The sequence below is a fragment of the Micromesistius poutassou genome (genome assembly GCF_964030765.1).
Source record: "Micromesistius poutassou genome assembly, chromosome: 22".
NCBI classification, from domain to species: domain Eukaryota; kingdom Metazoa; phylum Chordata; class Actinopteri; order Gadiformes; family Gadidae; genus Micromesistius; species Micromesistius poutassou.
The window spans coordinates 8,251,463-8,268,111 of NC_140292.1; the positions used below are offsets into that span (position 1 = coordinate 8,251,463).

The 16,649-nt window shown below is 39.8% G+C and overlaps 2 protein-coding genes across 2 annotated transcripts; both read left to right on the forward strand.

The window, feature by feature from the left end:
* Nucleotides 1-862: 862 nt before the first annotated feature.
* LOC311367991 (myosin-4-like) lies at nucleotides 863-1,679 on the forward strand (the record flags this gene model as incomplete). Its single annotated transcript, XM_084486863.1, has 4 exons — nucleotides 863-1,069; nucleotides 1,165-1,308; nucleotides 1,399-1,555; nucleotides 1,648-1,679. The coding sequence occupies 4 exons, from the start codon at nucleotides 863-865 to the stop codon at nucleotides 1,677-1,679; spliced, it is 540 nt and encodes a 179-aa protein (XP_084342989.1).
* Nucleotides 1,680-2,665: 986 nt separating this feature from the next.
* Nucleotides 2,666-16,405, forward strand: LOC311367592 (myosin heavy chain, fast skeletal muscle-like; the record flags this gene model as incomplete). The annotated part of the gene is made up of 31 exons (XM_084486413.1): nucleotides 2,666-2,767; nucleotides 3,055-3,193; nucleotides 3,367-3,485; nucleotides 3,565-3,714; nucleotides 3,806-3,976; nucleotides 4,064-4,367; nucleotides 4,954-5,071; nucleotides 5,190-5,313; nucleotides 5,391-5,527; nucleotides 5,612-5,867; nucleotides 5,956-6,198; nucleotides 6,317-6,493; nucleotides 6,578-6,723; nucleotides 6,812-6,902; nucleotides 6,991-7,380; nucleotides 7,464-7,590; nucleotides 7,765-7,883; nucleotides 7,989-8,185; nucleotides 8,271-8,454; nucleotides 8,554-8,719; nucleotides 8,806-8,930; nucleotides 9,034-9,201; nucleotides 9,439-9,642; nucleotides 9,750-9,875; nucleotides 9,945-10,115; nucleotides 10,197-10,301; nucleotides 10,398-10,493; nucleotides 14,534-14,644; nucleotides 15,613-15,762; nucleotides 15,853-16,023; nucleotides 16,103-16,405. The coding sequence occupies 31 exons, from the start codon at nucleotides 2,666-2,668 to the stop codon at nucleotides 16,403-16,405; spliced, it is 5,190 nt and encodes a 1,729-aa protein (XP_084342539.1).
* Nucleotides 16,406-16,649: the final 244 nt, after the last annotated feature.

Here is a 16,649-nt window from a genome sequence, read left to right on the forward strand (position 1 = left end):
ATACAAATGAAAGAAGGAAAGTCACAAAGTCACAAGTTATTGGAGACTATTGTATCTTGTGTAATAAACTGAATCCATCAGCTCTTTAAACTAACTGTTTAAGCTTATATTGTATAAAGATTACAATGATCATACATCACACTATCACTTTAATTGTATTAATTGTTCTTCATTGCATGCGTTAATTTTCAATTTGCAAATCAGCCCAATAATTTGTAAAGAACATATCAAATGTATACCAAATCTATATGAGGGTTTGCGCCTCATGCCCATTTTGAGTGTGGGCTTACCCAGTGGTCTGCTATATAAGAGGACCCTGAGAGGGATGAACAGCTTGCAGGGCAGTTGAGGAAGAAACAACTGGTGGTAAGTCAGAGTGACGGTAAAGCTCTCCTTCATTCAAAACTTTGATAAATAGTTAGGATTTTCAATTGAAACATTAGTGTGGTTGCAAAGCAAGCCACACTATTGTTATCATGTTTATGTGTTCTTTCTTTGTTATTAATCATGAAGGTTGTATTCTGACATATTCCAGCAAAGGAATTGTGTATTGTGTAATGTTAGTATTTTTAGGACTATGAATGTGCAATTACAATGACAGACGAATATACGAAAGTTGTAAAACTTTCAGGTGTCATGTTAATTTGTATTGTAAGTGCTGAAATAGCATCAGTTAAATCCGTTTAAAAATATTATGTCTTTGAATTTCAGGGCTGAAACTTGAAGATTCTCATTAGAAAAAGATCAAGGTAAGAGTTATTTTATGTCGGCCATACCGATCTCTATGAGAACAATTTGAGGACAATAGCATATGAGATACATCAAAACATTTTCTGTCTTTGTCTGACAGGAAGCTGCCACCATGAGTACGGACGCAGAGATGGCCTATTATGGCAAGGCTGCGATTTACCTCCGTAAGCCAGAGAAGGAGAGGATTGAGGCCCAGAACGCGCCCTTTGATGCCAAGAGTGCTGCATATGTGGCTGATGCTAAGGAGCTGTACGTCAAGTGTACCATCATTAAGAAGGAGGGTGGCAAAACCACCGTTAAAGTGTTGGCTACAGAAGAGGTAGGCTGCTTTTAATTTATTGCCATGCAGAAAATAGTTGAAACGAAAAAAAAAAAATGAAACGAAACAAATCCAAAAATGGTGTGCTTTTTTAGGAGAGAACAGTCAAGGAGGAAGATGTCACACCCATGAATCCTCCCAAGTATGACAAAATTGAGGACATGGCCATGATGACCCATCTCAATGAAGCCTCTGTGTTGTATAACCTCAAAGAGCGTTATGCAGCATGGATGATCTACGTAAGATATTTCACCTACTAAATGAAGATAAATATTACTAAACAATATCACAGATCATATTAATGATCATCTCTGAATGATTTCCTTCAGACCTACTCCGGGCTGTTCTGTGCCACTGTAAACCCCTACAAGTGGCTCCCAGTGTACGATCAGGAGGTTGTCAATGCATATAGAGGCAAGAAGCGTATGGAGGCACCACCCCACATCTTCTCCGTCTCTGACAATGCAATCCAGAACATGCTTACTGGTATGTATAAGCAAATGGGGTATACATTAACAGAATTATTTTTGGTTTAAATGTTTGAATAAATGTAATACTTTCATTTATTTATTTTGCAGACAGACAGAATCAGTCTGTATTGATCACGTAAGTTTATACCTGTTGTTGTTAAGTTGGATGATTTAACATTACAAGTAAAAAATTACCTCACAAAAATCTCACAAAGAATCAGACAATGTAAAAAAAAATCCTAATTACCTTCTTTTCACACCCAGTGGAGAATCCGGTGCTGGAAAGACTGTGAACACCAAGCGTGTCATCCAGTACTTTGCTACCATCTCAGTGGCTACTGACAAGAAGAAGGAAAATGCTTCCAAGATTCAGGTATGCTTAAAAAAACATAAAATCAGTATTCTATATAAAAAATGTATCATCATAAATGACATGAAACACACCAGAGATGTAGCGATGCCCTGAGAACTGAGGATCAATACTGGAACTTTCATCATAGGGGTCACTGGAGGACCAGATTATTGCAGCCAATCCCCTGCTGGAGGCCTACGGTAATGCCAAGACTGTGAGAAATGACAACTCATCTCGTTTCGTAAGTACAAACTTAGTATGTCAAACAAATGAAATTACATACTTGATCTTTGACAAAAACTGAAATGAGGCTTTTCTACAGGGTAAATTCATCAGAATCCATTTCGGTGCAACTGGCAAACTGGCCAGTGCTGACATTGAGACATGTAAGTATCTTGTACCCAAATAACAATGAATTAACTCTCATTATGGGGGGAATAGTTTTTGATCTAGTAATGTGAATCAAAACTTTATACTATTATTTTATAACCGTGAAGATCTGCTGGAGAAGTCCCGAGTGACATTCCAGCTTCCAGATGAGAGAGGCTATCACATCTTCTACCAGATGATGACCAACCACAAACCTGAGATTATTGGTAAGATGGTTTAGTAGTGAGAAATAAATGTTGCAGTAAGATGTATTGTTGTTATATAGGGTTGCCTTTAACTTATCATTCAGGATTTTGAAGAAGAAAAATAACAATTTAAGGTTTCGATAGTCTCTAAAGTTTAAATTTGAATCATTAAAATGAATATATTATATTTTCTGCAGAAATGACCCTCATCACGACCAACCCCTACGACTTCCCCATGTGCAGTCAGGGTCAGATCACTGTGGCCAGCATTGATGACAAAGAGGAGCTGGATGCTACTGATGTGAGTCAATGTTTACAACTACCGTAGGTAGCAATTTTAACAGGCAGTGACTAACCGGGACCCAAAAATGTCTTTGAGCCGATCAGAAAACTAGGAGGGCTTTAACTCAGTGTTACAGCATGCCAAATCTACTGAATGGTTGCCGCTCAAGCTCAGTTCGCTCTGCTCTGTCTGCATACAGCAGATTCAAGAAAGCGCTGTATGTTTCTAACCAAGGTAGAGTTAATAGAGACTCTTCGAATATTCTTTGAATTAACTTTCATGTTATATACTTTGTTTTCCTACAGGATGCTATTGATGTTTTGGGTTTCAATAATGAGGAGAAGATGGCCATCTACAAGTTTACTGGTGCTGTGCTTCATCACGGTAACATGAAGTTCAAGCAGAAGCAGCGTGAGGAGCAGGCTGAGCCTGATGGCACAGAGGGTGAGTTTTTTTAATATATATTTTTTAAAACAACCACTGGACATTTCCAAAGTCCAGGTGTGCAGCAAAAAGTCGTATTCACAATGTGTAAATATGTGTAGCAATTATTCAATTTCTACTACACTGTCATACTTTTTTGTTGTATTTTAATTTTTTTCATATAAACAATTTAGAGGCTGACAAAGTTTCCTACCTACTTGGTCTCAACTCTGCTGACATGCTCAAGGGTTTGTGCTACCCCAGAGTGAAGGTCGGAAATGAGTTTGTCACTAAGGGGCAGACAGTACCTCAGGTATGTAAATATAATGGAATAATAAGTAATTGTAATAGTAGTAATTTGTATGTATATCTAATCTCCCACCCTGCTCTAGGTATATAACTCAGTGAGTGCCCTGGGCAAGTCCATCTATGAGAGGATGTTCTTGTGGATGGTCATCCGTATCAACCAGATGCTGGACACCAAGCAAGCAAGATCATCCTATATTGGTGTGCTGGATATTGCTGGTTTTGAGATCTTTGATGTAAGATTGCATTTCTTATTTAAAAAAAAATCCCTGGCTAAAATCAGTGTCTCAGTGGATGAACATTTGCTAAACTAATGTTCTCTTACAGTACAACAGTATGGAGCAGCTGTGCATCAACTTCACCAATGAGAAGCTGCAACAGTTCTTTAACCACCACATGTTCGTCCTGGAGCAAGAGGAGTACAAGAAGGAGGGTATTATCTGGGAGTTCATTGACTTCGGCATGGACTTGGCTGCCTGCATTGAGCTTATTGAGAAGGTAAACATGACTAACAAAATATGACTTTTTTCAGCGTGATTGAAAACTAGCTTATCATAATGTTTCCTAATATTTCTTTCTGAATAGCCAATGGGCATCTTCTCCATCCTTGAAGAGGAGTGCATGTTCCCCAAAGCCTCAGACACTTCCTTCAAGAACAAGCTGTATGAACAGCATCTTGGCAAAAACAAAGCATTTGAGAAGCCCAAGCCGGGAAAGGGCAAGGTTGAAGCTGACTTCGCCATGGTGCATTATGCTGGTACCGTGGCCTACAGCGTCGCGGGCTGGCTGGACAAGAACAAGGATCCCCTGAATGACTCTGTTATTGGACTGTACCAGAAGTCCTCAAACAAACTGCTGCCTGTCCTGTATCCAGCTGTTGCTGCTGAAGGTACAATATATGTTTGAGGTCTTGAGTATTAAGACTTTGTATATTTCAACGTTACTATGGAATTGTAACTCATTTTAAGCATTTAAATCATCATTATTTAAAATAATGGTGATATAGATGCTGGCTCCAAAAAAGAGGGCAAAAAGAAGGGTGGTTCCAGCCATTTATTGCCTCTATTTTATAAACAAAAACGTGAAAAATGTTGCTAATTACCAATCATCTAAAACAGAGACTGGGGGTGCAAAGAAGGGAGGCAAAAAGAAGGGTGGTTCCATGCAGACTGTGTCGTCACAGTTCAGGGTAAGCATTGCACATTGAGAAAACTGAAGTTAATTTGTGAAATACATTTATTCGTAGTTGCTTTTAATTCAAATGTATATCTTACGTGAACAGGACAATTTGGGCAAGCTGATGACCAATTTGAGGAGCACCCATCCTCACTTTGTGCGTTGTCTCATTCCCAATGAGTCAAAAGTTCCAGGTAATAAATCTTCAAATACTCTCTAAATTTCAGGTTGGCGTTGTAGTAGAATATAGCAAAATTAATGACATATTTTAAAAGTCTGAAATCTATAACATTTCACAGGAATGATGGAGAACCACCTGGTTATCCACCAGCTGAGGTGTAACGGTGTGCTGGAGGGCATCAGAATCTGCAGAAAGGGCTTCCCCAGCAGAATCCTCTACGCTGACTTCAAGCAGAGGTATTAACTCTTTGACAGAAAAATTATATTGTCATAATTATACAATAACTTAATTTATATATTTAGAACTTCTTTATATACACCTTTCTTTTAAACACTTAACATTGCACTCCTACAGATACAAAGTACTGAATGCCAGTGTCATTCCGGAGGGACAGTTCATTGACAACAAGAAGGCTTCTGAGAAACTGCTTGGGTCCATTGATGTGCCTCACGACGAGTACAAATTCGGACACACCAAGGTATGTTTATTGTTGTCAATACATATTTGTATTTGATTGAAAGTTACTCTCTGACTAGATGTTTTTCTTACCTTAAGGTGTTCTTCAAAGCTGGTCTTCTGGGTACTCTTGAGGAGTTGCGAGATGAGAAGCTGGCATCTTTGGTCGGAATGATTCAGGCTCTCTGTCGTGCTTACCTCATGAGGAAGGAGTATGTGAAGATGACAGCTACAAGGTATGTTTCAAAAGATACATAGGAAGATATGCTATTTTGTAAAATCAATAATTGTTTATTAAATGGACTGCCTTTGCACCACAGGGAAGCTGTTTACACTATTCAGTACAACATCCGCTCATTCATGAATGTCAAAACCTGGCCATGGATGAAGGTGTACTACAAGATCAAACCTCTTCTGAAGAGTGCTGAAACTGAGAAGGAGCTCTCTGCGATGAAGGAGAACTATGAGAAGATGAAGACAGACCTGGCCACTGCCCTGGCCAAGAAGAAGGAACTTGAGGAGAAGATGGTTTCTCTACTGCAGGAGAAGAATGATCTTGCTCTGCAAGTGGCCTCTGTGAGTAAAAATATTTATTTGTCTCAACATGTACACACAATGAGATACATGTGATATGACATTTGATATGACGACACATTTTAAACAGGATGGAGATAATCTGAATGATGCGGAAGAGAGGTGTGAGGGACTCATCAAGAGTAAGATCCAGCTGGAGGCCAGACTCAAGGAGACAACAGAGAGACTGGAGGATGAAGAGGAAATGAATGCTGAGCTGACTGCCAAGAAGAGGAAACTGGAAGATGAATGCTCTGAGCTCAAGAAGGACATTGATGACCTGGAACTCACGTTGGCCAAAGTGGAGAAGGAGAAGCATGCCACTGAGAACAAGGTTTGCAAAAATGTTTGCACAATACGAACATCATCAATATCGTCCAAACCGTTCTCAATAGTATAAGGGTAGTACTTTACTTATGAGCAAGTATGACACGTTGTTATGTTATGTTTAGGTGAAGAACCTTACAGAGGAGATGGCCTCTCAGGATGAGAGCGTTTCTAAACTGACAAAGGAGAAGAAAGCCCTCCAAGAGGCACATCAGCAGACCCTTGATGACCTGCAGGCAGAGGAAGACAAAGTCAACACTCTAACCAAGGCTAAGACCAAGCTTGAACAGCAAGTGGATGATGTGAGGTTCCTTTTTTTATGACATGCATGAAAAAACATGTTACATCTTCTGAAATGTAATCAAATAAAATATATTTTATTGCAGCTTGAAGGTTCTCTGGAGCAAGAGAAAAAACTCCGTATGGACCTTGAGCGAGCCAAGCGAAAGCTTGAGGGTGACCTGAAATTGGCTCAGGAATCCATAATGGATCTAGAGAACGACAAACAGCAGTCTGATGAGAAACTCAAAAAGTAATGTGATTAAACAAAATCTTGCTTTTTATTAAAATGATTCACAAGGAGTATGTTATTAAGTTGTGTTGTATTGTTTCATCATCAGGAAGGACTTTGAGACCAGTCAGCTTCTAAGCAAGATTGAGGATGAGCAGTCCCTGGGCGCTCAGCTTCAGAAGAAGATCAAGGAGCTTCAAGTAAGACAATTTATATTACAATCCCACATCAATGTACCATAAATATTAGTACGTTTTTACAAAATATTATGTATTCCTTACTAATTAGGCCCGTATTGAAGAGCTGGAGGAAGAGATTGAGGCTGAGCGTGCTGCTCGTGCCAAGGTTGAGAAGCAGAGAGCTGATCTCTCCAGAGAACTTGAAGAGATCAGTGAGAGGCTTGAGGAGGCTGGTGGAGCCACTGCTGCTCAGATTGAGATGAACAAGAAGCGTGAGGCTGAGTTCCAGAAGCTGCGGCGTGACCTTGAGGAGTCCACCCTGCAGCATGAAGCCACTGCTGCTGCTCTTCGTAAGAAGCAGGCTGACACTGTAGCAGAGCTGGGAGAGCAGATTGACAACCTCCAGCGTGTCAAGCAGAAGCTTGAGAAGGAGAAGAGCGAGTACAAGATGGAGATTGACGACCTCTCAAGCAACATGGAGGCAGTTGCTAAGTCCAAGGTGAAATAAAATACAATATTACAATTCATACTATATAATCTGTATAGGAAACCACTTGTGTTAACAAGTAAAACAATCACCAGGGAAATCTGGAGAAGATGTGCCGTACCCTTGAGGACCAGCTGAGTGAAATCAAGGCTAAGAGTGATGAGAATGCTCGCCAGATAAATGACATCAGTGCTCAGAGAGCAAGGCTGTTGACAGAGAATGGTTAGTATTCACAATTACTTAAAAACAACCCTGCATATTAGAATAGCCCTAACCATAACCATAAATAACCTCAATGCTGACCTCCAACAAATGCAACCCAACCTTATTCATATATTTAGGGAATAAATGTGGTATTGTTATATTTTATAGTGAACAATTTATGTCATCACCTAGGTGAGTTTGGTCGTCAGCTCGAGGAGAAAGAGGGTCTCGTCTCCCAGCTTACCAGAGGCAAGCAGGCCTTTACTCAGCAGATTGAGGAGCTGAAGAGGCTAAATGAGGAAGAAGTCAAGGTAAACCCTAATTTTTTATCATTTAATATCATGGTTCCATTATGTCATTGTAGGTTCTACATTTTTCAGTTTAAATGTGTTAATTAAGTTAATCACCTTTTGCAGGCCAAGAATGCTCTTGCTCATGGTGTGCAATCAGCCCGCCATGACTGTGACCTTCTGAGGGAGCAGTTTGAGGAGGAGCAGGAGGCCAAGGCTGAGCTGCAGCGTGGAATGTCCAAGGCCAACGGTGAGGTGGCTCAGTGGAGGACCAAGTATGAAACTGATGCTATCCAGCGCACGGAGGAGCTTGAGGAGTCCAAGTGAGTGAAATACTTAATACTTTGGCTAAAGTAGACATTATACTCGATGAATGTCCACAAATTAAACCATATGATACTTTAACAGGAAAAAGCTTGCCCAGCGCCTTCAGGAGGCTGAGGAACAGATTGAGGCTGTGAACTCAAAGTGTGCCTCTCTGGAGAAGACCAAACAGAGACTCCAGGGTGAGGTGGAGGATCTCATGATTGATGTGGAGAGGGCCAATGGACTGGCTGCCAACCTTGACAAGAAGCAGAGGAACTTTGACAAGGTGTGTTGTCATTCATTGAGATGGCAGTTTAAATTGTATTATCATTTGACATTTCTTCAAGTGATTAACATGTACCGCTTTATTAACATTATTGTGCAGGTTTTGGCTGACTGGAAGCAGAAATATGAGGAGGGCCAGGCAGAGCTTGAAGGAACTCAGAAAGAGGCTCGTTCTCTTAGCACTGAACTTTTCAAGATGAAGAACTCCTATGAAGAAGCTCTGGATCAGCTGGAGACCCTGAAGCGCGAAAACAAGAACCTTCAACGTGAGTTTATGCTCAGTGATATTTACAGCACTAGTATGTGGATAAGAAATGCAAACCATACTTAAACACATGAAATTGCTCTGCAGAGGAGATTTCCGATCTGACTGAACAAATCGGTGAGACTGGAAAGAGCATCCATGAGCTGGAGAAGTCCAAGAAGCAGGTGGAGACAGAGAAGAGTGAGATCCAGACAGCCCTTGAGGAAGCTGAGGTGATGATCATTAAAAATTACATTTTCATGCAGCTATCCTTTTTTATTAGGAAATTGAATTTGTCCTTTCAATTAAATATTCTAACATTGTTTTATAATTTAGGGTACTCTGGAGCATGAAGAGTCCAAGATTCTGCGTGTCCAGCTGGAGCTCAACCAGATTAAGGGTGAGGTCGACAGGAAGCTGGCTGAGAAGGATGAGGAGATGGAGCAGATCAAGAGGAACAGCCTGAGGGTCACTGACTCCATGCAGAGCACACTGGACTCTGAGGTCAGGAGCAGGAATGATGCCCTGAGAATCAAGAAGAAGATGGAGGGTGATCTGAATGAGATGGAGATCCAGCTGAGTCATGCCAACCGCCAGGCTGCTGAGGCCCAGAAGCAGCTAAGGAATGTCCAGGGACAACTGAAGGTATGAGACAGAAGTAAAGTAAAATGTAGCACAATTAAAATATAGTTGCTTTTATATCTTGTTGTGACCTTTTCACTTCTGTTTTCATCATTTTAGGATGCCCAACTGCATCTTGATGATGCTGTCAGAGGAGGTGAAGACCTGAAGGAGCAGGCTGCCATGGTGGACCGTAGGAACGGTCTCATGGTGGCTGAAATTGAGGAGCTGAGGGCGGCTCTGGAACAGACAGAGAGAGGCCGCAAAGTGGCTGAGCAAGAGCTGATTGATGCCAGTGAGCGCGTTGGACTTCTGCACTCTCAGGTAAACAAACAAACATATTCTTCCAAGAAATGCTCCCAAGTTTCCTAAAATATTTAGCAAGATTATATGTGTGTCATAAACATTGCAAACATTGACATTTATTTTAGAATACAAGTCTTCTGAACACAAAGAAGAAGATTGAGACTGACCTGGTCCAAGTCCAGGGTGAGGTGGACGACACCGTCCAGGAAGCCAGGAATGCTGAAGAGAAGGCCAAGAAGGCCATCACTGATGTAGGTTTGTTAATTCATTGAATTGGACATTGCTTGAACTCTCGATTAATATGTTATATTTTATATTAGGCTGCCATGATGGCTGAGGAACTGAAGAAAGAGCAAGATACTAGCTCTCACCTGGAGAGGATGAAGAAGAACCTGGAGGTCACAGTGAAAGACCTGCAGCATCGCCTGGATGAGGCTGAGAACCTGGCCATGAAGGGTGGCAAGAAGCAGCTCCAGAAACTGGAGTCCAGAGTAAGATACTGTCACACATGGATGTATTTACAGTTACAGCATAATAAGAGTATATTCATTGAAAAGATTTGATTTCTTAAGGTGCGTGAGCTGGAAACAGAGGTTGAGGGTGAACAGAGACGTGGAGTAGATGCTGTTAAGGGTGTCCGGAAATATGAGAGGAGAGTGAAGGAACTCACCTACCAGGTATGCCAGCTTATATTGAAAATAATATTTAAATCCATGAATATCAGAAAAGATTACAATCAAGAGTCTTGGGCGTAAACATTTGCATTACTTTAGACTGAGGAGGATAAGAAGAATGGTGCCAGACTCCAGGATCTTGTTGATAAGCTACAGCTGAAGGTGAAGGCTTACAAGAGGCAGGCTGAGGAAGCGGTAAGTAGAACAATATAACAAAATCAGGTTGTTGCATCAATTTTGGTACTTCTTATTTAAACAAAATATGAATGTTCCTACAGGAGGAGCAGGCCAACTCTTACCTGTCCAAGTGCAGGAAGGTTCAAAATGAGCTGGAGGAGGCTGAGGAACGTGCTGACATTGCTGAGACTCAAGTCAACAAGCTGAGGTCTAAGAGCCGTGATGGTGGCAAGGTAAGTTCATCACTGTATAATGGTTTGTTCGAGATGCATCGTACACCACCCGCAAAAGTTGCTCTTGTGACGTTAATTCTTGGCTTGTAGCACTTACAGCACAGCCATCTTTGTTTGTCGAGTCATACGATCAACCTCACTAAATTCGTTGGACTCTCAGAATCCCGAGATATTATGACCAAAAGGGGGAGTGCCTCAGTTAAATACGCAGTAAATCTGGGAGATTTCCCACTTTGTAACTCATGCGGGTGGTGTACGAGGCATTTTGAACACACCATATTGACTAATTGACTCAAAAAAATGTTGGTTGGTTTAATGATTTCTTTTTTTCTCTTTCCCAGGGAAAGGAGGCAGCTGAATAAGATGTAATGCATCATTGTACATTTAGAAAGGCATGTCATAAAATATGACTTCTTGTTTATAGTAAATTATGAGCTGCAATAAAATATTATTACAAAGCATCTTTTTTTTCGTTGGTAGTTTCACTAATTACTTTGTTATTTTGAGTAGAAATGGGCCATCACCATTTCACCAACTTTTGAATTTGAATCTGATCAGTCAATATTAATGACACTCATGAATACAGAATTGTACAAATAAGCACTCAACTCAATATATTATAACAGAAAAGATCACTGAAATATTATATGTACATTCATTAGTTTAATGATTCAAAGTTGTCTCGTGCAGGGTTTACTGTACATTTAAGAGATAAGATAATTCATATTGGGGAACAAACAACCAAAAAGCTCTTTCTGAAACTAAATGGGGTGGTGATCCTTTAACCTGAGAACAACAAGTACATTAAGGGTCTTCCTTATTATGTTAACCATTAATGAGTTTGACATTTTAGAATGGTACAATCATTCACCATTAATTAATATTCGTTACTGCAGAAATAAGCATTCACCCACAGTTAAATAAAAGTTAACTAATGGCTAGTAATCATTTACTAATGGTGTTTATGATGAATAAGGAATTTATGTAGTGTTTTTCATTGTTGTGAACAATCAAAAGTAGATTTTGCATACAGTACATGTCATTTAACAGGCCAATGTTTTCATTGGCAATCTTCCAACTGAACTAGACTGAAGCCCCAATGACAGCACCAATTGTCCTCCAAATGTTTTCTTTTCTTTAAATTGTTGTCCTTTAAACAATCAGTGAATCACTCTTCAGAGTGATTCAAGACCCCTCTGCTTCACATTGGGATAGTGCTTCACTCTGCCAGGGTTTATTTCATGATAATGACCGGCTCGCTGTACATTATACCTTACTAAGTGAATTGGCAGGGGAAGACGGTGACTAAGAACAAACATGTGAGGGAGTCAGACTGCACCTCTAGTCCATGTTCACAGCACCCAAAATGTTGGCGAAATTAAGAAACATTTATCAAGTCAATTCAAATTGTTTCTAAATTGGCCTTGACGCCGGACAAATGTCTCTATTGGAGCTTCATCAATTCAGTATTTCTCCCGAACTTACAGATGGCTAGTCGGATGCTGGTGAATTTACATTATTTCCAAGAATCACTTCAAACACCTACAGCTGCAAGATTGGGCCAGTCTCACCCATACCCTCTGAATTACTTTCTACTGATTTGTAGTTTGCTTGTAAACATAAGACAAGCCATTAGAAAAAAATATGATGCAACTAGACCGATAATAAAGAAAAAGAAGGCTGATCACATAACCCTTATACTCAGATTCCAACACTGGTTTCCTATGCACTTCAGAATTTACCTCTATTAACCTCTAATTATGTCTGCTATAAAACACTGGGCTAAAATACATCTCTGAACTGCTCGCTGATGATGATCAGTCAGAACCAGGCATTCTAACTTTTCCCATAGGAGGACAGAACTTGGCAAAGCATATCATGCTGCACATAGCACAAACATACTTCCAGAAAACTTTCACTCTGCACCAACTCTTGCCATTTTTAAATCTATTTTTAAATCTAGACTGAAAACGTTCATGTTCAGTAGTGCTTTGAACTTCATCTTATTTAAGTTATGATACCATCCTATTCTTTTTATTATTATTTAAAGGTCCCATGGCATGAAAATGTCACTTTATGAGGTTTTCTAACATTAATATGAGTTCCCCTAGCCTGACTATGGTCCCCCAGTAGCTAGAAATGGCATTGCCATTTGCCTTTGAAAAAACAAATCTCAGACGCGCCGATTTCATGTTACCTCCCTTTTCTCTGCTTTGCCCGCTCAGAGAATTTGGCCCGCCAATGAGACAATGAGCTACGACCGTGCGAGTGCCACATGTGTGTGTGTGAATACACACACTGTAACATGTTGTACACTTCTTTGTTATTTGGATAACCGTTCTGATGTTGGTGTTATGCCACATAACACGCAACACAATAAGGCAAGCTTGCATTTGGTGAAAAGACGAGACTGCGTCTGGTTCTCTGACGTCTCCGGTATTTCCACAACGAGACTCGTAGTGGGGGTTATCTCAGCCATGTTTGAGAAGGAATTGGGGGAAAGGAAATTTCACTCCCTGAAGTACATGAACCAAGACATGTAGATGAAAGGGATTGTTGCCTGCGATTGTCTCCCGCCGGAGCCCTGCTGTCCACTGCCGCGAGGCACTGCTACCAAGGTGGCAGTGCCTCGGTAGCGACCTGTGCTGAGCTATGTGCAGCATGATATGCTTTGCCAAGTTCTGTCCTCCTATGGGAAAAATTAGACCTAATAATATATATATATTTTTTATTTTATGTAATTTTCAATAATACAATCTATAATGACTTTCCACTTACATCCTCAATTGTACAGCAAACCAAGGTGGTTGACAAAATTGATAAAAACACAGTGATGGTAACCTCAAAAATCCTATTTACATGCTGCGACACAACACCCCCAAAAGAGATCAGATTTCTCCATTGAAAAATGGATCTACATGTTGTTGTATCTTGCACAATAAACTGCATACATCGAACAGTTTAAATATCTAAATGTGTATATAGATCACACTGATCTTACATCACACTATCACTATAATTGTATTAATTGTTCTTCATAGCATGTGTTAATTCGATATTTGCAAATCAGCCTAATGGTTTGTACAGAGCACAAAGAAAATGCAAACCAAATCTATATTAGGGTTTGCACCTCATGCCCATATTAAGTGTTGAGTATTCCTCAACAGCTTGCAGGGCAGTTGAGGAAGAAACAATTGGTGGTAAGTCAGAGTGATGCTAAAGCTCTCATTCCTTCCAAACTTTGATAGATAGTTGGATTTTCAATTGAAACTGTTTGATAATTGTTGCTGCAAATCAAGCCAAAATTTTATAATGATGTATCTTATTATTATTTATTTTTTTAAAGTGTAAAGTGAATATCTATTGAAGTAAGTGCTACAATAGTATCAGTTAAACTGCTTAAAAGGTCATATCTTTCCATTTCAGGGTTGAAACTTGAAAATTTCTCATTGGAAGAAGAAAAGTAAGAAGAAAGAAGTGAGAGTTATTTCCTCTCACCAATACCAATCGCTGAGAACAATCTGAGGACAATAGCATAGGCAAGAAGCGTATGGAGGCTCCACCCCACATTTTCTTTGTCTCTGACAGTGCCATCCAGAACATGCTCACTGGTATGTATAAGCAAATGTGGTACACATAAATGCAATTATTTTTGCTTTAAATGTTTGAATTAATGTAATACTTTGATTGATTGATTTTGCAGATAGACAGAATTGGATGACAGTTGGATGATTTAACATTACAAGTAAAAAGTTACCTCACAAAAATCTCACAAAGAATCAGGCAATGTAATAAAACTCCTAATTACCTTCTTTTCACACCCAGTGGAGAATCCGGTTGGTGGAAAAGACTGTGAACACCAAGCGTGTCATCCAGTACTTTGCTACCATCTCATTGGCTACTGACAAGAAGAAGGAACAAACTTCCAAGATTCAGGTATGCTTTAAAAAACATAAAATCAGTACACTATATTAAAAATGTATAATCATAAAAGACATGAAACAAACAGGAGATGTAGGGATGCTCTGAGGACTGAGGATCAATACTGGAACTTTCATCATAGGGTTCACTGGAGGACCAGATTATTGCAGCCAATCCCCTGCTGGAGGCCTACAGTAATGCCAAGACTGTGAGAAATGACAACTCATCTCGTTTCGTAAGTACAAACTTAGTATGTCAAACAAATGAAATTACATACTTGATCTTTGTCAAAAACTGAAATGAGGCTTTTCTACAGGGTAAATTCATCAGAATCCATTTCGGTGCAACTGGTAAACTGGCCAGTGCTGACATTGAGACTTGTGAGTACCAAATAACATTACCAAGACCAATGAATAAACTCTCATAATGGGTTGAATAGGTTTTGATTCATTAATGTGAAAATTTTATTTTATTAAATTAAAACCCTAAAGATCTGCTGGTGAAGTCCAGAGTGACATCTTCTACCAGATGATGACCAACCACAAACCTGAGATCATTGGTAAGATGGTGTAGTAGTGAGAAATAATTACAGTAAGATGTAATGTTATACAGGGTTGCCTTTAACTTATGTTTCATTCTGGATTTTGAAGCACAAAATACAAAAAAATAAAAAAATATTAATAAATGACAATATTTTATATGCTAATCACATTTTCTTTCTCCAGAAATGACCCTCAACACCACCAACCCCTACGACTTCCCCATGTGCAGTCAGGGTCAGATCACTGTGGCCAGCATTGATGACAAAGAGGAGCTGGATGCTACTGATGTGAGTCAATGGGCCCTATCTTGCTTTTAGGGCCTGAGTTTGTCACTAAGGGCCAGACAGTACCTCAGGTATGTAAATACAATGGAATAACTATCAAAAAGTAATTGTAATAGTAGTAATTTGTATGTATATCTAATCTCCCACCCTGCTCTAGGTATATAACTCAGTGAGTGCTCTGGGCAAGTCCATCTATGAGAGGATGTTTTTGTGGATGGTCATCCGTATCAACCAGATGCTGGACACCAAGCAATCAAGATCATCCTATATTGGTGTGCTGGATATTGCTGGTTTTGAGATCTTTGATGTAAGATTGCATTTCTTGTAACAAAATTTTCCCCGGCTAAAAGCAGTGTCTCAGTGGATGAACATTTGCTAACCTAATGTTCTCTAACAGTACAACAGTATGGAGCAGCTGTGCATCAAATTCACTAATGAGAAGCTGCAACAGTTCTTTAACCACCACATGTTTGTCCTGGAGCAAGAGGAGTACAAGAAGGAGGGTATTATCTGGGAGTTCATTGACTTCGGCATGGACTTGGCTGCCTGCATTGAGCTTATTGAGAAGGTAAACAAACAAAATATGACTTTTCTCAGTGTGATTCAAAACTATCTTATAATGTTTCCTGATATTTCTTTCTAAATAGCCATCCTTGAAGAGGAAGGAGTGCATGTTCCCCAAAGACACTTCCTTCAAGAACAAGCTGTATGAACAGCATCTTGGCAAAAACAAAGCATTTGAGAAGCCCAAGCCGGGGAAGGGCAAGGTTGACGCTGACTTCGCCATGGTGCATTATGCTGGTACCGTGGCCTACAGCGTCGCAGGCTGGCTGGACAAGAACAAGGATCCCCTGAATGACTCTGTTATTGGGCTGTACCAGAAGTCCTCAAACAAACTGCTGCCTGTCCTGTATCCAGCTGTTGCTGCTGAAGGTACAATATCTGTTTGAGGTCTTAAGTATTAAGACTTTGTATATTTCAACGTTACCATGGAATTGTAACTCTCATTTTAAGCATTCAAATATTTATTATTTAAAATATGATATAATAGATGCTGGCGCCAAAAAAGCGGGCCAAAAGAAGGGTAGTTCCAGCCATTTATTGCCTCTATTTTATAAACAAAAACGTGAAAAATGTTACTAATTACCAATCATTTAAAACAGAGACTTGGGGTGCAAAGAAGGGAGGCCAAAG